A 22,331-nucleotide genomic window follows, 5' to 3' on the forward strand; every position below is an offset into this window, starting at 1 on the left:
GGTGGTAGAGGTTCTCTGCTCCCTGGCAGGATGGAATGAGGAACAGTCCCTGCCAGAGCTCCTTAGGTCCCCAGGGCCTGAGGAGATGGGCTCTGGGAGCCACTTTCTCAACGGCAGGGACTTCCGCTCCAGGAAGTCTGAAGGCTTCCCCCAGGCCAGGCTAGGCAGTGGACGGCGATGAGTGGGGCTGAGTCTCCTGTTCCTTGAAGCGGTTCTAGGAGCTCTGGCCTGCCCAGAGTGGAGGTTTCCATGAGAAATAGGAGCTTCTCCAAAGCTCTACAACGCAGGAGTTTCCTTGGGGTGGTGGGGAGAGGCGCTTTCCACAAGGTCTCCTCCCCCACTTCTGGGCAGGGTGGCCCACAGCCCCTCCCACCTGGGGACCTGTGCGGGGAGGGGGAGGGGAGGGGGAGGAAAGCTCCAATTCAGCCCACTTCCCTGCCGGCCCTGCAGGGGCCGCTATAGGACCCGGGGCACAGCGCCCCCTGGAGCCACGATGCCCGGGAGAAGCGCGTGCCCTGGATCTGAGGTGCCCGGTGTGTCAGGTAAAGGGGTCCCTGCCTGCCTGTCCCTCTCCACAGCACACACAGGGCCGATGGCTACGGGTAGGGGTGACTCCAGCCTGGCCCTGGGTGCTGAGCCCTGGGGGCCGGGGGAATCTGTGGGCTTCAGGGGCTTGGCTTTCTCAGGCTTGGGGGAGACTCCATTCTGGGTAGAGGTGCGTGGGTGGAGCAGGTCTCTAGGGGTCTCTGGAGGCGTGAGCGTCCTAATTGTGGACCTAAGGATCTTCAACTTAACGGAAGTGCTCATAACAGGGCGCTTGATTCTGTATTGTAGACAATTGGGATGAGTTAGGCCCAGGGAAAGCGACCAAGTGCTGGGGAGTTCCGAGGAGGCAACCAGTCAGAGGAGGAAGCTCCCCAGCCACAGGACTGACAGAGACCAGCTGACACATGGGGACACAAAAGAAGGCAGGGGCAGGCCCTCTGTCAAGGCTCTTCTAAGAACAGCCCATAATGGGATACACAAGTTTGGGGACCCCAAGGGCAGGGCAGTGAGAGAACTGGCTCAGGCAGTGGTCTCCTGGTCCAGGAGAAGATTTTCCTGGGCAGTGTCTGGGGGCGGGGACAGATATTTAGGGGCTCTTAGCTCCCCTACCACAGGGCAGAATGGGATTGATGAATTGGGGAAGGGGGACAGAAGTCTCTGGTATAAGGGAGATTTAGGATTTTATTCTATTTTTTTTTTTAATGTTTATTTTTGAGAGACAGCGAGAGGGGGAGGGGCAGAGAGAAGGGGAGACCGAAAACCCCGGACAGGCTCTGCAAAGTCAGTGCAGAGCCCAAGGTGGGGCTCCAACTCACAAACTGAACCTGTGAGATCATGACCTGAGCTGAAAACAGGAGTTGGACGCTTGACCCACTGAGCCACCCAGGCACCCTGGGAGCTTTAGGATTTTAGCAACAAGACTCCCAGAGTCAATTTGACCCAGAGGCAGAGGGACGGACATCATTGGTGCCTCATTCTGTATTTTAGACAGTAGTGATGAGGCCCCCAGGAGACCACGTCTGCAGCTGAAATTTGCCCGTGCAGGTCACGCCCTGAGTGGAAGACTCGTAGACAAGTCGGGATGAGTCAGGGCCCTTTCCGAGGGTCGCATATCTTCCCATGGGGGAGGGAAAGGGAGCTGACGGTGAGAAGCTGGCACTGGCATTGCTCAGCCAGTTCTTTTCTTGTAAATGTCCTGCCTCGCACAGCTTCACCCCTCGGTGGAGACGCTGTATCCCTAGGAAGGAGCATCTAACGCCTGACCTGGCTACAGTCCTCACAGGCTGCAGGCTGCTGCCCCAAGGATGCAGATGAATCCATATTCTCACAAGCACCAATTAGGCAGAGTCACCTTGTCGCGATCAACTCACCAAGTCTCTTGGAATCCTGACTTAACGGGTGAGCAGTTGGCCCCGGACCGGGCTGCGTTTCAACTCATTGTAGTTCCAGAGGTGAAGGTGATAGGCCCAGCCTTTGCTCGAGATGTCACCTGGTGGGCACGAGCCTACCCACTTCCGGCTGCCTCCTTCACAGCTCTGGGCTCGTGTCTGTCTTCAGAACTGCCTCCGTGAGGAGCCTGGAGCCAGGCGGGGAGCAGGACGCTGGGGCTTTGAATTAAAGCTCACCCAGCTCACAGCTGTTCAGGGAGCCAACTCCCATGCTCCCCCGCCGTGTGCATCTCTATGCCTGTCTCAGCTGAACAGCCAGACTGATCTTGTTAAACAAAAGTCAGACCATACCACTCTTTTACTCAAAGCCTATCCAGGGCTTCTGTCCCATTCAGGGCCAAAGCCCGAGTCCTTACAGTAGCCCTTTCCATAGGCCTTGAAAGGCCCTTGTGACGTGTCCCATTACCACTCTGCTTCTGTCACCTGCCATTCTCCTTGCTCCCTCCACTCCAGGCACATGGTCCTTGCTTTCCATGAGCATTCCAGGCATGATCCTGCCCCTGGGCCTTTGCATTTGCTGTTCCTTGGGCCTAGAATGCTCTTTCCCTAGATATCTGTATGGTTTGGTCCTCACGTAAAGGACCGGCCCTTCAAGACTGCTCAAATTGAGTCAGCGAGCTTTTCTCTGACCTCCATGTATGTATACAAACCTATATGAGCAAATACAAAAAGAATACCTTTAAAACAATAGTAGCCAGAGTTTCCGTGAAGGAGCCATTTGGCCTGTAAGCTCTACTTAGAAGAGGGCCTTTTCCCTAGAAGATGCTCAACAAACAGATGCCAAAGAATGAATTCATTGATTTCCCTGCTATGTGCCAGGGATTCTCCTAATATTTTACATGAATGAATGAATGAATTCAGACCTCATCACAATAACACATACCGTGATTATCATCCCCATGTGAAGATGACAGAACTGAAGCTGGGGACATTCAATTTGCTCTTTACATGCATTCATCCATTTAAGCCTTACAACGCTAATAGTTAACCATCATCTTTGCCATCGTATGGATGGGGACATACAAGTCGAGAGAGTTTGCTTTGCGGAAGCTCACGGAGCCAATAAAGTCGAAGAGCTGAGCTTTGAACTCAGGCAGTTTGGGGTTTGACTGCTGTGCTATGGCTTTAAGCCCCACCCTCAGTGCGCTCTGCTGGCCGGGCAATGTGACTTGGCCTGAACCCAGGTCTGGTTGCTTCTGTTGCTTCTCGCTCTAGAACTGCTACCATCTCCAGCCTCTTGATTCACCCCTCCTGACACCCTGGGGGTGCTCAGTCTGCGTTCTTAGCGTTGCCCCCCCCCCCCCAGCCTCTGGGGCCCTACTTGGGGAGGCTTTCCCAGAGGGCTCTACCAGCCCAATTGACAAGGGAGGTTCCAAGGCTCATTTGAGATTTCAAGTCCATTCACAGGATTTCAAAGCCTGTCTAGGAGAGCTCCAGTAGTTCGTGGCCACTGGGGGTGACTTAAAGATCTCTCTAATTACCCTTCTATATCTGGCCATTCGTGATGCAGACACCTGTCCATTGTCAGACCTGCCTCTGTGAGAAGCCAGGAGTCTTACCTGATTCCCCACATGATTGCTTTTCCACTTAGTCTTCAGAGATCCACACCAGGCCCTAGATCTGGAGAAGCTGGTTCTTGGAGCTGAGATACCCGCCCAGGCCCTGATGGTTTTGAACCTCTTGGCAGAGGATAGGGGGATAGGATGGCCCTGCTTTCTTGTTCCATCTGAGATAATCAGTCAGCCTCCTCCCAACCACATCCCTTTGCAGGATTGCGCCAGTCAGAAAGAGAAGCTTGTGAGTTCATTCAGGAATTTCTAGAAGAAGGACAACCGGTAAGGAAATTGTCTGGACCTTTTGAGAGCTGAGGAGAAAGTAGAAAAAAATGAGAACTCACGTTTCCTTGGGTTTTGGATACTAGCCCTGGTTTGAAAAGCACCTGAAATTCGGCCCATTTTTGCCTTCTGACCTGGACAATCTGACCTGAAAGAATCTTCCATGGGGACCCCTAGCTCCACTGTCCCCAGAGGGCTGTGAGGGGACCGGGACATTGATGAGTGTCAGTCTAGGGGATGGGGGAACTGTGTTGAGGAAATCAAGTGAGCTATCCATCCTGGCTGCTCTGAGGTCTGGGCTGGGTGTGTGGGGCAGGGTCTGGGGTACAGGTTTTGGGTGCAGCCTGTAGGAGAAGTGAAGGGCTGAGGCCTGGTTCACAGGCAAGAAATTTCTGTGGTTTTCTTCCCTAGTCAGAGTCGGAAAAACTGAAGTTCCTGAGGGCTGTGGAAACCTTGAGTGCCACCGTTCAGGCCCAGGCAAATGGCAATATGAATGATTACTTTCCCAAAACCATTCTGGCCAAGAAAATTGAGGTGAGAGAGACCCAAGCTCTTCTGGGAGTTGGTCATCCAGGGATGAGGATGACCAAGTCCCAGAGCCAAGGGCCGGCATCTCTCTCTGAGAGAGATTCTTGTTTCTTCCTGGCCCTTCTAGGTATTAATCCTCGAGGAATCCACCGAGGTCTTGGTCAGCAGTGTGCATCAGCGAGCCATGCTCTGCATCGTGGCCCTGAGGTTCCTTCCTTGCTGTTACCTCTTCTGAGCCCCTGGGCCTTTGATGCTGTGAACATTTGGGTTGGGAGGAAGGGCAAGGTTTGGGGACTTGAGTTTTGTGCTGTGGGTGGCAGGGCCCATTGATTGCTGCCTCATCTACCAGCATCCTGGGGTGGTGGACGTACCCCCAGTTTCACGATCAGAAGCCTATTAGGACATCCAGTGTAGGGAAGGCTCCCCAAGAGGCCAGGACCTCTTTTCCTGGCAAGTAGGTCATTGGAAGGTGTTTGGGAGCCCAGGTCCTTTCTGTTTGCTGTGCCTCAGAAGGGAGAGCAGAGAAGGTTCTGCCCCAGGGTCCTAGAAACATATCCCACCCTGCCACTGATATCCTCCAAAGCTCTCTTGTCATTCCTCCCCTCTCACCCCAGCCAGGTGAATCCACCATTCTACTTATCCCAGAAACTGGATCTGGTGAATGCTGGCCTCTCTAGCATATTCTCTCTGCCGCTCATCATGCCTAGTCTAGACAGAAAAGAGAGTGCTAGTCTCTACCTCCAGGTAATCCCCACCATCGCCTCCTGGTGGAGGTCTCCACAGGAGAGGATTTATCTTCAGAGGCTTCCTGGGTCCTCTTAGCTCCTAGACCCTCTTCCCCTCCTCTCTGACCTTCAGGAGCTCATAGTTCCATGGCCCTCGTGCTGCTCGAAGTAACCCCTCTGCCTCATCATCACCTGTCTCCCCGAGGACTGGCCCATGCTGCCACACTACCTGTGTCCTCTCTCGCTAAGTCTCCTATTTCTCTAGGAAGAGACAGTCTAATGATAAAACCCATAAATTTTATGGAATAACTTAACCGGCCAATGGACTGCCAAATCTTCTCAAGAGTTTTCAGTTTTAAAAATAGAACTTTCCTTAATCTACCAGAATGAATCTCTAATGGTGAGAATATCATGGGGGCTATATTTGTTGGGGAGAACTACCCAATGCCTACATTTTACTACTTGGTTTAGAATTTGGGCTGGCCTTGGCCCAGCCTTCAGTGAGGTCAAGAAAGGTCAGCACTTGGAAAGATGGGAGTGTGGCAGCAGGGCTAGCCCGGCCCCCACGTTCCTTCCTCCTGAGGTGGGACAGGGGGGAGTGCCCCAGGGAGCCAAGCTAGCACAGCGGCTGTCGGTCCACCTACGCTCCATGCTTCCTCACTTGTCAGACGGTCCAGGCCTTAGATGACATGTTACAAGCTCTTGTAATGGAAGATATGGACCCCGACATGTCCCTGCTGCAGAACTTCCTGGAGGTAAGTGGCTGGAGAAATCGGGGAAACGGAAGCCCTATTTTAAGTCTGATCTTTGGGAGGAAAGATAAGGAGTATGGGGATAGTCTGGGGGTCTTTTCAGCACAGAGGCCATCAGTTCTCAAGCCTCAGAGAGCAATCACAATGACTTGGAGACCACTTCCTGTCTCCTCGCTGTCTTTAGAGCCTTTCAAATATTCTTAGTTATGATACGTTGTCATCTCTCGGGGTTGAATTTGAATTGGGGAAGTAGCCCAGAGTCACACGAAACCTACTTTCATCAACAAGATGGTAATTAATGAGGATAATATAATTTTGGATAAAACATTATGTGTGACTACAAATGAATCGCCTGGATATCTTTAAAAAACTTTTTTGTGGGTGCTTGGAGGGCTCAATCGGTTAAGTGTCTGACTTTGGCTTAGGTCATGATCTCACAGCTCATGAGTTCGAATCCCGCGTCAGACTCTGTGCTGACAGCTCAGAGCCTGGATGGAGCCTGCTTCGGATTCTGTGTCTCCCTCTCTCTCTGCCCCTCCACCTGCTCGTGCTCACTCTGTCTCTCGCTCTCTCTCAAGAATAAATAAACATTATAAGAAATAATAAAAACAACTTTGATGAGGGCTGTGTCTAGAGAGGAAACTTATCCATATTGGGATTAGTGACGTGATTTTTTTGAAATGTATCCTTTCTGGTACATTTGTTGAGATGTGTTTCTGTGCTTTGTGGGTACCTTCACTGTAAGCAAACTAGTAAATGCACTGTTATAATTTGAGTTTATGGGGAATGGAGATGCTGAACTTTGGTTCTCCATCAGGGTGGAGTCCTCAGGAAATCCATTACTGGGGTCCTCATTATCCAAAGATAAATGGTGCCCCCCAAAGGCACTGCTTGATGTAGTTTCCAAAATTTCATTTATTGATTTATCTTGATAAATGAAATTTAAATGAGAAAAATAGATATTATTATATGCAACAACATTTGGATTATATTTGCTACTTCGAGGTAATTCTGAAAACAAAAAAATCAAGTGTGGCTATTTTAGACCTAATTTTTCCTACAAAATTATATGATTGCATGACGCTTCACTTATTTCATGTTTGACTTTGCACAGCAGGATCAGAAAGAATTTTAATTTTGAAAAAAAAAAAAAAAAACATTTAAGGCCTATTTAGTTTTCCAAAGGGCTCCTCTCTCTTTTTGTCTTTGTTTTATTTTTCATATTTTTGTTAAGGTGTAATTTACATATAGTATAACGCACCCTTCCTAGTGCATATAGTTCTATGGGTTTTGACAAACGCAGTCACGTAACCACAACGATAATCAAGCTACCGAGTAGATCTACCAACGCCAAAAATCCCCCCATGGCTCTGTAGTCAACCCCTGTGCCCACCCTGGCAATAGAGGATCTGTTTTCTGTCCCTATTGTTTTGCCTTTTCCAAAATGTCATATAAACAGAATCATATAGCCTCTTATGTCTGTCTTCTTTCATATAGCACAGTGTATCCGAGACTCACCCATGTTGTTATATATGTCACTAATCCATTCCTTTCTATTTTGTCATTGTCCCGATGGATCACAGCTGTGTACCCCTTCTCTAGTTGAGGAACATTTGGCTTGTTTCCAGTTTGGGGTGATTATGAATAAAGCTGCAATAAATATGTGCATTCAGGCTTTTGTACATACATAGATTTTTTTTTACTGTTCATATTTTAGAAGATTTTAATACATTTTTATTTATTTTATTTTATTTTATTTTTATTTACATCCAAATTAGTTCACATATAGTGCAATGGTGATTTCAGGCGTAGATTCCTTAATGCCCCTTACCCATTTAACCCCTCTGTTTACCTCCCACAACCCCTCCAGTAACCCTCTGTTTGTTCTCCATATTTAAGAGTCTCTTATGTTTTGTCCCCCTCCCTGTTTTTATATTATTTTTGCTTTCCTTATGTTCATCTGTTCTGTGTCTTCAAGTCCTCATATGAGTGAAGTCATATGATATTTGTCTTTCTCTGACTAATTTCGCTTAGCATAATACCCTCCAGTTCCATCCACGTAGTTGCAAATGGGTACATACATAGATTCTTTATTTCACTTGGGCAGATACCTAGGAGCGGGATTGCCGAATTGTATGTGCATATTTTACTGTTATAGGGAACTTCCAGAGTATTTGCCAGAGTAGCTGTATAATTTTGTGATCCCATCCACAATGTACCAGAACTGTAGCCAGCCTGCGTCCCTGCCAGCACGTGGTATTGTTAGTGTGTTTTATTAAAGATGGTCATTCTTATGGGTGCGTAGTGGTATCTCCTTGTGGTTTTAACTCACATTTCCTAATGACTAATGACGTCGAGCACCTTGCGTGGGTTTATTTTTTCTCTGTATATCTGCTTTGGTGAAGTGTCTATTCCTATCTTTTGCCCATTTTTAAGAATTGGGGTATTATTGGGGCACCTGGGTGGCTCAGTTGGCTAAGCATCTGACTTGTGGCTTTGACTCAGGTCAGGTCATGATCTCACAGTTCACGGGTTTGAGCCCTGTGTCAGGCTTTGAGCTGACAGAGCAGAGCCTGCTTGGGATCTCTCTCTCCTTCTTTCTCTGCCCCTTCCCAGCTTGCTCTCTCTCTCTCTCAAAAATAAATAAACATTACAGAATAAAAAATTGGTTTCTTATCTTATTTTTGAGTTTTGAGAGTTCTTTATTCTGGACATAAGGCTTTTGTCAGATATGTGAATTGCAGATGTTTTCTCCCATTCCGTGGCTTGTCTTTTATTCTCTTAACAGGGTCTTTCGAAAAGTAGGTATGCATTTTGATGAAGCCCAAATATTAAGTTTTTCTCTTATGGTTATACTTTTATTGTCTTACCTAAGAATTGTTTGCTTAACCTAAGATCTCAAATATTTTCTCCTATTTTCCTCCTAGAAGTTTATAGTTGTAGGTTTTAGATTTATGCCTGTGATCAATTCTGAATTAATATTTGGATTGGGTGTCAGGTACGTATGGGTGGTGGTTCATTCGTTTTTATTTTTATTTGTTTTTTGCCTCCGAATGTTCACGATAGGATTTAATGTTCTGGCAGAAAGGCCACCCTGAAGGGCATCTGTCCAGCTCCTATGCAAGCAGGACACACTTTTCCAAAGGTTTGTGCCGAACAGGACACAGGTCTCTCCCACCTGATGGTGTCTCAGCCTGTCTCATAGGGTTGTTGGGAGGATAAAGTGAATTATTATACACAGACAACTTATCTGTTTGGTCACTAGGAGTATTACTACTAGTAATAGAAGTTAATGCTTCCAAATCTCATCTCTCGGAGACTATTTCCACCTTGGCCTGGGCTTAGCGGGGAAGAGTTTGTGTGCATTTATGATGTGAACAGAACCCCCGCTCTCCCCGGCATCTCGTCCCTCCCAGCTCTTCTGCTTTGCAATTCCTCCTCCAAGTGCATCACTGTCTTTAACCATTTCTATAGGAAGAGTCTAAGGTAATAGGTGAAGGGCCAAAGACATCCTTGCTTTGCCAAGTTCATGGAGCCGTCACCTGCTGCGACTCCCTCCTTTTTGTCTTTTTGGTATATGCGCCGCCAGAGCGAGCAGCTGTTTGTCTTTTCGGCAGTTAGAGATGTAGACTCAAAACAAGGAGGGATGTTTCCCATCGAAGGCGTTATTGGTGTCTCTATGCTGCCTTTCCAGATCATCTTGCCTTGGCTAACACTGTCAGAGAAAGTGCATCAACAGGTCCGGGCCTTGGGCACCATTTCCCGGATGCTGAGATTTATTTGCAATTTCCCTAGACTGTCGGTGAGTGCCTGGGGTGGCAGGAAAGGCTGACCCGATGGGCCTTGCCTCTCTGGGGTGCCTGATTGAGCCTGAGGCTCTGCAAGGATTAACCAGGGCACCTTATTTATTTGTTTATTTAGCCTTCGTGCCTTTTCTGCTTCAATGGGATATTGCCCTCAGCCTAGTTAACTAACTGGCCAGACACATCTCAGTCTTGGTGGGGCAACTTCTCCTAGAGAGCTGGGATGGGTCCACAGCTTTGTATCGGCTAATGTATTTCAGGTGCCTGGCTGTCCCATTTCCCTGGGTGTCAGTTTGGAAGGTTCCCCACGCCAGGACAGAACATGGCACTGGTGGGGTGAGAGGCCACACACAAGCAAATAATTTAGTGATGTGGGAAGAAAGGGAAGGTTGGAGGTGGATGATGGTCATGGTGGGGAGGAGCTCCTTTGGGGACAGTGAGGAGGTAATGGTTTCCTCTTCCCAGCAGCACATGATGGAGTTCTCGATGACTGGGAAGATGATGGGCATTTTAGGTCTCTCCTGCATGAACGCCAACCATGAGATCAGCATAGAGGCATCGGAAGCATTGCATTACTTTTTTAAAATCCTTGTGCTTCATAGAAGTAAGTGATATGAGCCTGGACCATCATGTGGCTGCAGTTGGGGGACCCGCCGAGTAGCAGGAGCATACAAGCACCAGCCACTGAGTGCCTGCCTTGTGACAGGCACACCAAAGGGCAGTTCTCTCGTGCGGGGGTGCTGGAATAAATCTGCTTTATCTAAATGAACTCCAAACCCATTGCTGATGAAATGCCCTGTTATAAAAGATTCTAGGAAATCCCTGGCAAAAAGGGAGACCTAGATTTGCAGCCACTTATGAGATCAGCTTGCATCTCCAAAACTTCCCGCTGTCCCGTCGCTACTGCTTGGGTGTAGGACTGAGAAAATGAGCTTTGTTTCTCAGGGAACAAGCTTGGGAATCTTTGGTCTAGACCTTCTCTGTCCCAGAAAAACCAAAGATACAGACAGCCACACACACTTACAGAGGTGCTAGAGGAATTTGCAAATGTGCCCTAGGGGGAGTTTCAGAAACCTTAGCTTTTTATGATTCAGTAGGATGTACTTCCTGTTTTGCTAGCTGTGGGGGTGGGGAGTGGGAACAGTTCTCACTGTGGCATGGGTACAGGGACAGCAGGGGCCAGGGGACCAGACCACCTTGCCAACTACAATCTCCCTCCACCCATCAACCTGGCACTAGGGAACTCTCCCCATTCTCCTGGGCAAACATCACTCCACCTGTTGAACCTTGTTGATCTTCTCTGAGGTTTGGAGGGGAAGTGAGGGAGGGTGTGTTCCTTTCTCCCAGTGAAGGCCCTGCCCCTTAATTGTTGTTTTTGGATCGGAGGTATGAAACAGAAGACAGAGATCATCCTGAAGGATTTGCAGAAGAATTTCCGCGGAGGATGGTTTGCCAACATACAGAATCTCGCAATGGTAACCCTCACTCTCCATGGGTGTATGGGATGCCCAGATGGGGAGCGTTCACAGGGGAGAAAGATGGCCGAGTAGAGATTACAGAGAGCCTGGCTGGGGTCACAGAAGAGTACTCCCCACACAGGGAACTGCCCCCGAATCAAGGTCTCATGGACAGCATGCTGGAGGGGTAAGGCCCATTCCCCTAGCTGCACTTGAGTTGATTGAAGGTTGAGATTATTGAGAGAGTTTTAAAATAGGGGCATAGTCGACCCTATCCTCCACTCACTGATTGTGTTCATGTACCTTTATTTGTGGACTAGTTTTAACCCTATTCAATCAGCAAGGGTGTATTGCTTGTCTTAACAATGGTGTCCTCAAGCTTAATCTACTTCAGACACGCCAGCCAGAAATCCAAGAGTCATCCTTCCCTCTTTTCCTCACTTTCCACATCCAATTTAATCCCATGTCTGTCCACCCTCGTCCTGAGTGGCTCTTGAATCCATCCACTCTGCTCTGGCCCCACCACAGCTATTCCACCATCAATCTCTTGCCTGGGTTATTGCAACAGCCTCCTGTCGATTGCCTTGTTTCCAACCATGCTTCTTGTCACACCATTTTCTGTACTGTCATCAGAGAATTAGTTCTAAAATGCACATATCATCATATTATTCCTCTTTGGACTTTGCACTGACTCTCCATTATTCTTATCCTAAAGGCCAGACTTCATATAGCCAATGAGGTCCTGCACGATCTGGCTCCTGCCTGACTCCCTTGCCTCATCTTCTCTTGATTCCCCTTTCCCACCTGGCCCAGGTCCCTTGCAGGACACAGTGACCACACAAAACTCCTCCCTAGGCCTTTGCAGAGTCTGTTTCCTGCCTGGAGCTCTTTCCCCCACTTTCACCAAGTATGGATTTCGGAGGTATTTCCTCCAGGAAGCCTTGTCTAATCTTGCAAGTCTAGCTTTGTCCACACTGTGTCCCTCACTGGCATTTCTCACATGGCACCACGACTGCCTATTTCCCTGCCCTGCCCTGACAGTAAGTTCCTTGAGGGCAAAGTCAGAGGGTGCCTTGTGTGTGGGCTTCCCCAGCTCCCAGCATAGAACCAGGCACAGAGTTGAGACTCTCTTTCTTGTGTGAGTGCATGAGCTTCACTGAGGTGTGTACATTTAGAGACAGGAGGCACATCTGTTTTAGACCCTGGCAGTCACTGCTTGCTTTGGAATGCTGCAAATTCACTAAACATCAGAACTTATTTCCAAATGGAATCACCTAATTATGTTCCAAATTCAAAATAGAAATGCCTTACTGCATTTTTCTCAGTATCATGTTGTCTGGACCATTGTTGTTACCTGAGGACTTAAGAGCTAATGACACTCGGGAGCCTGGCCTCACATCATGGAACAGCCAGATAGTAGCCAGGGGCTGCCTCCACTGGACCCTGGTTGACTGGTCTCTTTGGAGTCCAGAGGCTTCGGACACGCCCAGAGTGGGATGCTGACATTGCAGAGACAACTGTTGTTCTCTCTTCAGTTCTTCAGGAAATACCTGACCCCCGAAGAGAGAGCAGATGTGATAATGGTGCCAATGGAGGCCATGACCCGTGCCAGCAGGCATGATGTCTGTGCAGCTTCCAAGATGTTAAAGATGATCCTGAAGCACCCTATGCCAGAGATTGGGAAGGTACCAGCTCTGAGGGACTTAATGGTTCAAGGTCAACTTAAGGATTCTTCCACTCTGTTTTGGATCTTGTTCTGTTTGATTTGCTACTGGTTGGGGTTCAAGGAATTGCAATCCTTTAGCCCAGAGGAGAAACAGTTAAAGGAGGAGTTGTTTGCAATTGTGTGGAAGGCCATTCCATTGGAAAAGGTGACCTCCCAGTCTCCACTTCTACCAGAAAGGGAAGAATAAAGTTGTAGCAGGAGGCTACTTGTGGGGGCGTAGGACCAGAAGAGAACTCAGTTATCTCTCCTGCTTCCAGACAGTATGTTAGGTCTGTGGGCGCCTTCATCTTCATTCAGGTGGGAGAATACAAGGTGAAGACAGAGGTCTGTTTATCGATCGATCGATTGATCTCATATATCTATATTATATGTATATGAATTTATGAGACACTGACCTGAATCAGAAATGGAATACAGAGACTCTTTTGTCAGAGGTGGGATTGTTTCTTAGTAAAATTAAGACAGCATAGTTTATCTTTGTCTTTTTGTTATGCCATTTTTAAAGGTCTCATGGATTGATAGATTCACTCTCATTTTAATGGCCTAACCCACTCCTCTATGATGCTAATGACACCTCCATGATAGGTCCAATTAGCAACCTGAGTCTTACCCTTGCCACTCTCTCTGGCCTGAACACTCATCCGAATGCCTCAGAGTAGACTAGGAATACGTTCTTCGAGCTGAATGCCACCCCAGAGGTCAGCCACTGCAACCTCCCACTCGATGCCTGTAACCCCTTCCAGAACACCCCTGAGCAGCCAGCCTCTGCTGAAAGCACTTTTGGGAAGCTCACTACCTGAAACCATAGCTCATTCTAATTTGTGAATCTTTCATTGTAAGAAAGTTCCACCTTGTGGATTGAAATCTGCATCCCCATAGTTTCCAGACTCTGGCCCTAGCTTACTTTTTGGAGTTATGCGGAAATCAATTAATATTCACACTTTACTAAAACCAGGAGCCATGTGTGGTCCTAGCCTCATCCACATGTTATTTTGTTGAATTCTTACAACAGGTCTGCGAGGAAGTAATGGTTTTCTTTTTAGAAATGGGGAAAAGGCTCAAGAAGGCTATGAGCCTTAGTAGCTGAAGTTTCTTGAGCACTTATTATGTGACAGACCTGTTCCAGCCAATGTAGATGTATTAGCTCAGAACCATGGAGGTGGGTAAAGTTGTTCTCATTTTCTATATGAGGAAATAATGCATCGAGAGGATGAAAACTTGCCCAAGGTCACGCAACTGGTAGGTAAGGAAGTGAGGCTCAAATTCAGGCAGTGTGACTCCAGGGCCCATGCTGTTCACCACTAGGCACACTGCTGAGTCCATGTAGCCAATAAATGGTGAGACCTGAGCCCTCCCCTTCCCGCTGCAATAGGCCTTATATCTCCCGTCCTCCCTTCTCTGAGTTGCTCATCCCAAACACTTGCTTCATTCTTCATGACATGCTTTCCAGACATGACTTGAGTCACCCTTCCCTGATGCTCTCCATTTTGCCCCTCTTAACATATGGGGACAGGACAGCCCCCAGCCACACAGGTGTGGCCCAGCCAGAACGGGACAGTGACTGCTGGGGACAGGTTCAGATCTGTGTGCATCCACAGACTTTACGTGGGCGCTTAGTTACATGCCTCCCGAGGAGCTGGCATTGAGTGTCCAGAAAGAACCTTGCTCCTCCTTGGCCCCCTCCAACTTCAGGTGCCAGAAATCATCCAGTACATTTACCACAATATGAACAGAATTACTGAAACCACAGCCCAAGAGACCATAAAGAAGATCCTCTACCTGCTGGCTCAGACCTACACGGAAGAGGTTATCCTGACACTATTCAACATGGAAGACGGGTCACAGAGGTAGGTGACCCTATCAATTCCCCAGACAAGCCCCCAACACTCTTTTAATTTGCTTATTCTTAAAATGTACCCAGTTTTCAATACAAGTCAGTTCCTTATATATTTTATTTGGGAGCAGGGTGATTGTAAAAGTCATATGGACTTCTTGCGGCATATTTGAAAGCCTGTAAAATTTTTTGAAAAAGAAAAAAAATAAATACATCTTTTATCACCTAAATATAGTTTATAATTGGTCTACCTTTTAAAAATGGTTTATAGAGGGCGCCTGGGTGGCTCAGTTGGTTAAGTGTCTGACTTCAGCTCAGGTCCTGATCTCAACGGTTCGTGAGTTCGAGTCCCTCCTCAGGTGAGCTCAGGCTCTGCTTCAGGTGAACATGAGGCCCTCTTCCGGTGAGCCTCACTTCTCTCTCTCTCTCTCTCTCTCTCTCTGCCCCTTGTGGGACTCTCTTTCTCTTTCCCTCTCCCTCTCTCTCTCCCTGCCCTCTCTCAATAAAAAAATTTTAAAAATGGTTTTTAAAAACGGATTATCAAGCCCATATTGTACATGCCAATTTGCATATTTTTCATTTAACATCTTAATCATAGAATTTTCCTAAGTTAAAACCTTTTTGTAAACATAATTTTAGTGGATAATATTATATGGTATGAATCTACTACACTATAATTTCCTTTATAATTTTTTAAAAAGTTTATTTATTTTGAGAGAGAGACAGAGAGTGCAAGCGGGGGAGGGGCAGAGAGAGAGGGAGAGAGAGAATCCCAAGCAGGCTCTGCACTGTCAGCATGAAGCCCAATGTGGGGCTTGAACTTATGAACTGTGAGATCATGACCTGAACTGAAACCAAGAGTTGGGTGCTTAACTGACTGAGCCACCCAAGTGCCCTATAATTTCCTTTTCTAAACTTAAACAGTTTTGTAAAATATCAACTCTATGTAGACTATGAAAAGTTAGGTATGTAAAGAATCCTAAGACCCACTGAAATCCTAAAACATTGGAACAAAAACAGAGGAGACAAACAGAAAACAGATCATTAAATGGTAGATTTAAATCCAACCATATCTATCTATCTATCTATCTATCTATCTATCTATATACAATGGAATTTTCTTTTGCCATAAAAAATGAGAAAATCCTGTCATTTGTGACAGCAGAGTGGACTCTGAGGGCATTATGCTAAGTGAAATAAGTCAGACAAAGAAAGACAAATAGTGTATGAACTCACTTATATGTGGACTCTTAAAAAACAACAACAAACAAACTCATAGAAAAAAAGATCACATTGATGGTTGTCAGAGGCGGTGGGGTGAGGGTGGGATTGGAGAAAGGTGGCCAAAAGGTATACACTTCCAGTGACAGGATAAAAAAATACTAGGGATCTAACAATATACATGATGACTGTAGCTAATACTGCCATATAATATAGGTGAAAGTCATTAAAAGAGTAAATCCTGAGTTCTCATCACAAGGGGAATTTTTTTTCTTTTCTTTCTCTTTTTATTTTATCTATGTGAGGTGCTGGATGCTAACCACACTTATTGCAGTGATCATTTCACAATATGTGTAGGTCAGACCATTATGTTATACACCTGAAATTTACACAGCGTCTTTATCAACTGCTAATTTCAGCATCTGGGTGATCTCAGGATTGGCCTCTGCTGATTTTTTTTTTTTTCCTTGAGAATTGATTACATTATCCTGCTTCTTTGTGTGTCAAGTAAATTTGGATTGTAGTCTGGACATTTTTAATATGATGTTGTGAGGCTCTTAGTCTTGTTAAATTTTCCTGGAGAACGTTGATTCTTTTTTAAGCAGTCAGTCTGGTGTATGGTTTAGACGGCAAGTTCTGTCTCACCTTCTGTTGGATGTAGTTTCAGTGTCTGTTATATTTTTAAAGTCTTTGCTATACTGCTTTGGGTCTGTCTTATGCATGTGCTTCTCAGGGGTTGTTGGGTCTGTCCCATACGTGCAGCTCTGGAATGATCCCAGGACTTACAGGAATTTCTCTCTCTCTCTCTTCTCTTGGAGACTTCTCCTATTTTCTGGCTTTCAGAAATATATTTTCCGGCTTTCAGAAATGCATTTTCCAGGTCCTCTGTCTAGAAAGTTGGGCTTTCTCTTAGAATTTTACTGCTTGTGGTACTACAACTGCGTAGGGGCACCTGAGTGGCTCAGTCGGTTAAGCATCCGACTTTGGCTCAGGTCATGATGTCGTGGTTCATGAGTTCAAGCCCCACATCAGGCTCTGTGCTGACAGCCCAGAGCCTGGAGCCTGCTTTGGATTCTGTGTCTCCCTCTCTCTCTTTGCCCCTACTCTGCTTGCACTCTCTCTCTCTCTCTCAAAAATAAACATTTAAAAAAATACAACTGCACAACTGGGTCCACATTTAGGGCAGTAAAATGAGAAAAGAGAGAGAGCAAATATAGATCCCCTGCCATACACACATACTCTTTAGGTCATTAGTCCCCTTTGTTGCTGCAGCCACCTCCATTTCCACTACACAGCTCTGCATCTGGAACCATCCCCAGGACAGGGACAAAGAAAGAGAGATTCCACCCATCCTCTCATAGAGCCACAACTCCTAGGTTCCCATTTTACCAGATCTTCTGCAGAATGACAGGGTTTTACTCGGAGATTTTGTTTCATGTGCCTGCTGCAAAGTTTAACACTGCGGCCAGCTTCCGGTCAAAGTTGGGAGATAAAAGAGAAAGAAAAAAATCTGGGACACTCATCCAGTAAGGGTTCCTTTTCAAATTGTGGCTTTCATCGCCCAGTCCCCTTGCTATGAATCATTTTCAAAATCTTCAAGTAGTTGCTTTTGTACTTGACCAGCACTTTTAGCGTTTATCAGAGGAAGAGATCAAATGCAATGTGCTTGCTCTGTCTCGGCCAGCGCAGCCCTGAAAGGATATAATTTCTTTGCAAAGAAATTAAGGAAATTGAGAGACTCTTAATCTTGGGGAGATTAAGATTGCCTGTTAACGTCTAATGAGTACTGAGTAGGTAACAAACGCTTGGACAAGGCAATAGAGAGGACACCACAGGGGGCTCTTCTGACTGATCTGCAACATCGAAGTGTGGCCTGAGATGCTTTCTCATTGTAGGCTCCTAGGCCAAGTGAACATCTTCAGATTTACCTATGTGTGAGACGATAGAGAACAGGGAGGTGTGGAGGTGAAGAAGAAGGAAAATTAGGAGTGAAAGGAGAAAAAGAAAATGAAGACAGAGGAAAGGAAGAAGAAGGGAGAAAGAGGGGGGCTAGAAACACTGGGCAAAGGAGCCTAGAGTCCCTTCCAGGGGGAATCTGTGGAGAGCGACCACGTTGGTGGGGTTCTGCCTCTACAGAGGGGTTTGCAAGCCCTGGGAAATCCTGGCATCGTTCCCCAAAGGCTATGAAGTCATCATGGAATTTCTGCTGCAGAAGCTGACTCCATACCAGAAATCGAAGGGCCAGGAGCCCAGCCACAGTACAGAGATCTCTCCGTTGATTGTATGGAGGGGCCCCCAGAGGGGGCTGGGGGCTGGGTGGGGGACATCCCAGTGCCCTCTCCCAGGCTGTCCTGAGCTCTTGGAGCCTCTCCCTTTTACATATCCGTGTTTGGTTGAACATTTTAATGGCAGAGTCTTGGGGGTGCTTGGAGGGAGGGTTTTCTAGTTGCCTCTGCCTTGTAGGGAGACAGAAAAACTAGCTTCTCGTTCTCCCCCGGTGAGCTTAGGTAAGACACACCCCCCCAACCCCTCCTTAACTCTCAAGGATGATAAGAGAATGAAACAGCCACCACGATGACGAGAGCACTTTAAAGTAGTAACATTCTGGAAATTGCCCTTTGTTTTCTTGGATCACACTAATTTAGTCTTGACCTGCCCTGGCAGTATGGGCTTTTCGGGGCCAGCCCTTCATGGTGATAGGTTATGGGCAGGGATTTCATGATGACAGGACGCAAGAGTTGGAATATAAAATGATAATGCCCCTGCTCTCCTCCCCACCCGCAGGCCACCAGGGCCATCCAGGAGCTCCTTCTGGAGCCGAGTCGGCGGACGGAGGTGCAGACCTTCTTCCCCTCCCTGTGTATGGCCCTGTTGTTCCAGATCTCCTTTCTCGTGGTTGAAGGGGACACTGACTTTCAGGATCAGCAGCATGCAACCGAACGGATGGACCCTGTCAGGTATCCTTGGCCTCTGGGCCAGAGTTCCTGGCCACTGTGCCCCAGGGCCCATCTGCTCAGCTCCCATGTGTGTCCAGGTATCCCCCTGTCACTTGCCTGGCCTGGTCCCAGGCTGCTGGTTTTGGACAGCCTTCTTGCACCTCCTGGGCAGGGCACTGCGTGTGCTCCCCACACATCATTTCCACAAGTCTTACTGGACTTTTTAGAGAGGACTCTCTCCTTCTGACTCACTGGCCTGACACAGAGATTCTGTTCCAAAGTAAAATCAGTAGAATGGATAAGAAGTGCACCTGCGCTCCACTCTCTACCCTTCTGCTGGCTTCCTGCAGCACCACGGGAACCCCGCATCTCTCTTGGCCTCGGTTCTCATTTGTAAAATGTTAGCCTGGGTCTGTCTCTACAGGCTGCCCCACCTCTATCAGTTCACTGTTCTAAGGGAGGCTCCCGTAGATGGGAGAGGAGCCCAGATGGTGGGGGATGGCTTCCTGTCTGCTTTCTGCACCCCCCCCCCAGTTCCTCCGTGGAGGCCCTGAAGACGCTGATGCGAAGTACCGGGTATGGGGACTATGTGTCTTACATTCAGAAACTTGGAGGCTGGGAGCTGCTCACCAGTCCTGAAGGACACTACGAGGGTGTCACTCTACTGGCCAGGTAGGTCTGTGCCATCCTGTTGGCTCTCTCTTGGGGCCCGGGCCCGATCCTGAGCGTTCCACTCTCCTCGGCAGGGCCATGGTCATCAAGAACTGTTGGCACAACCGCCCCATCTTCAGCTTCCTCATCAGGATTCTCCAAGAACGAGACCACAAAAATCGCTTAACGGCCTTCATGTTCTTGACTGAAGTGAGCAGTCCTTGGTGGGAGGCGGGCAGGTGAGGGTAGTTCCTCTGGAAAGCAGAGGTGTCCCAGGGGAACCCTCCAGGGATGGCCAGTGGAGGAGGAGGAGGCCTAATTTCCTGTGGCTCCCCGCCTCACAGAAGGGTTGACATTGTTAACGACGGTGAGGTTACCTTGAGTCACAGGCTTTGAATGTATGTGGTGTGATTCCTCCTTGAATCTTAAGGCAACTCAACTCTGTCCCAACTTCATGGGAAAACATAGCTCCTTCCTTCAGCCACCTCAGCTCTCATCAGTCTTCTAAAATTTTGTGGGGTGCCAGGGTGGCTCAATCCGTTAAGCGTCCGACTCTTGGTTTCAGTTCAGGTCTTGATCTCACAGTTCGTGGGCTTGAGCCCCGCGTCGGGCTCTGTGCTGACAGTGTGGAGCCTGCTTGGGATTATTGCTCTCTCTGCCCCCATCCCTCAAAAATAAATAAAGGGGCGCCTGGGTGGCTCAGTCGGTTAAGCATCCGACTTCGACTCAGGTCATGATCTCACGGTTTGTGAGTTCGAGCCCTGCGTTGGGCTCTGTGCTGACAGCTCGGAGCCTGGAGCCTGCTTCAGATTCTGTGTCTCCCTCTCACTCTGCCCCTCCCCTGCTTGAGCTCTGCCTCTTTGTGTCTCTCAAAATAATAAATAAACATTTAAAAATGAAAAAAAATACATAAACATTAAGAAAAAAGCCTAATTTTTGCTAAGCACCGCTGATTGAGTCAGTATGTTCCAGCCATTTGACAGAAAAAAGGTGTAGACAATTTAGAAAATATGAAAACTAAGTCAAAAAATTATAAAGCCCTTACTAATCACAATACCCAGGGGAAAGCACTTTCAGGTTTTGGCCTGAATGGAGGGGGGTATGTGTGTGTGTTCCCATGTGTGTGTTTCTTTATCAGGGTTGACCTCATTTCCTATTAATATTCTGTATCCTGCTCTCTTCAAGCATCTTCAAACAAATTTTATTTTATTTCTGAGAGAGAGAGAATGTGCATGCATGTGAGCAGGGGAGGGGCAGAGAGAGGGAGAGAGAGAATCCTGACTCAGGGCTCCATCTCACCGACCCCAAGGTCATGACCTGAGCCAAGATCAAGACCCGGACGCTTAACCGACTGAGCCACCCAGGCATTCCTCAAACCAGAATTTAATGGTGATGTAATATTTCATCACAAAGCTGTTCTATAATTTATTGGACATTTTGTTTCTAATTTTATACTATTATAAGTATTACTGTAATGGACATCTCTGTGCAAAAGATTCTGCCCATATTCTAGATTACTTCTTTAAATATTGAATATAAGTACAAGTGTTGGCTCAGAAAATACGAATGTCTTCTATGATTTTAGCATGAATGCCAAATTACTTTCCAGTAAAGTTGGGCCAAATCGCACTTCCGCCAGCAGTGTTTGGGGAAAGTTTTGGGATTTCTGGCTCACAATATTTTTAAATAGGCTCCTTTTAAAATTCAAGCCACCTGACTTTTTTTTTTTTACAGGAGCAGGATTACATTTCAACATAACTGAAGATAATACAGTGCTAATACTGGAATATAAGCAGATGTTCTCCTAGTGTGTCATAATGTGTCCTTAGGTTGGGGGACATTGTCCTTCTGGAAGGTGCCCACTGCCATGAGCTGATATGTGCACGGTGGCAGGAGTGTTGATATATGCATTCAAGGATGTATGTCATGTTGGCAGAACTCTTGCTAGGGATGTGGGGATGTGGGAATGTTCATGCAAGGTGCAGAATGCTGCACGGAAGAGAATGCCTTAGCTCAGTGGGTGTCCAATATTAGTGGACCTCATGTCACTAGGGAAGCTGTTTAAATGCAGATTCCTGGGCCGCATCCCCAGAGACCTGGGTTCAGTGGCTCTGGAGTAAGGCCTGGAAGTCTTAGTTTTCTGTAAACACTCCCGGGGTTGATGCAGTACAGGTGGTCCTTGGCCCCAGCTTTGAGGAACAGTACGAGGTGCAAGCCTGGGTGGGACACCGGAAGGTGGACGGCACTCTCTGAAGAGCAGTCGTTCTGACCTCCGGCTGCATGTTAGAATCCTCTGGAGAGCTTTAAAAAGGCTAATGCCAAACCACAACTCCACTCCCTCGTCTTACTCCCTGCCTTGATATTCTGTTTGAATTGCTCTGGGATGAAGTCCAGGCATTGGTTTATTTTAGAAGTTCCCGAATTTAAAGCTCTATTCTAGAAATACAGTATTGAGAACCACTCGAGAAGTTCCCCCAAATATATAACACCCAACTAAACAAGCGGACACGTGAATGGCAGTTATTCACCTGCCACCCTTACTGGAATTTCGGGCTGAGAAGAGGGGAGGGAGGCGTCAGTAGGCTGGGGAGAAGGCTCCCAACTGCCCCTGAGTAAGGAGCTAGGTGAAACTCACTCTTGGGCATTTAAACAGAGGCCCAGTTTTAAAGTGGGGAACCGGGGCACCTGGTGGCGCTCAGTCGGTTAAGAATCCGACTCTTGGTTTTGGCTCAGGTCATGATCTCACGGTTTTGTGAGTTCGAGCCCTGCATCAGGCTCTATGCTGACAGCAGGGAGCCTGCTTGGGATCCTGTCTCCCTGGATCTCTGCCCCTCCCCCACTCCCGCTGTGTCTCTCTCTAAATAAATAA

General features: G+C 47.4%; 1 protein-coding gene across 2 annotated transcripts in view; it reads left to right on the top strand.

Moving 5' to 3' along the window:
- Window positions 1–1,343: 1,343 nt before the first annotated feature.
- Window positions 1,344–22,331, top strand: part of LOC109495416 (maestro heat-like repeat-containing protein family member 7) — a 30,470-nt gene continuing 9,482 nt past the window's right edge. The window contains exons 1-15 of one of the 2 annotated variants that reach the window (XM_045048482.1): window positions 1,344–1,944; window positions 3,765–3,829; window positions 4,241–4,363; window positions 4,485–4,564; window positions 4,972–5,101; window positions 5,751–5,837; window positions 9,529–9,636; window positions 10,103–10,241; window positions 11,024–11,112; window positions 12,630–12,779; window positions 14,513–14,667; window positions 18,012–18,156; window positions 18,660–18,832; window positions 19,346–19,483; window positions 19,558–19,672. In XM_045048482.1, the coding sequence (XP_044904417.1) occupies window positions 1,851–1,944; window positions 3,765–3,829; window positions 4,241–4,363; window positions 4,485–4,564; window positions 4,972–5,101; window positions 5,751–5,837; window positions 9,529–9,636; window positions 10,103–10,241; window positions 11,024–11,112; window positions 12,630–12,779; window positions 14,513–14,667; window positions 18,012–18,156; window positions 18,660–18,832; window positions 19,346–19,483; window positions 19,558–19,672 (1,791 nt within the window). In that variant the 5' untranslated portion in view covers window positions 1,344–1,850. The remainder of the gene's footprint in view (window positions 1,945–3,764; window positions 3,830–4,240; window positions 4,364–4,484; window positions 4,565–4,971; window positions 5,102–5,750; window positions 5,838–9,528; window positions 9,637–10,102; window positions 10,242–11,023; window positions 11,113–12,629; window positions 12,780–14,512; window positions 14,668–18,011; window positions 18,157–18,659; window positions 18,833–19,345; window positions 19,484–19,557; window positions 19,673–22,331) is intronic. The other variant, XM_045048483.1, reaches the window with a different exon arrangement.

Source organism: Felis catus, chromosome F1 (genome assembly GCF_018350175.1).
Source record: "Felis catus isolate Fca126 chromosome F1, F.catus_Fca126_mat1.0, whole genome shotgun sequence".
Classification (NCBI taxonomy): domain Eukaryota; kingdom Metazoa; phylum Chordata; class Mammalia; order Carnivora; family Felidae; genus Felis; species Felis catus.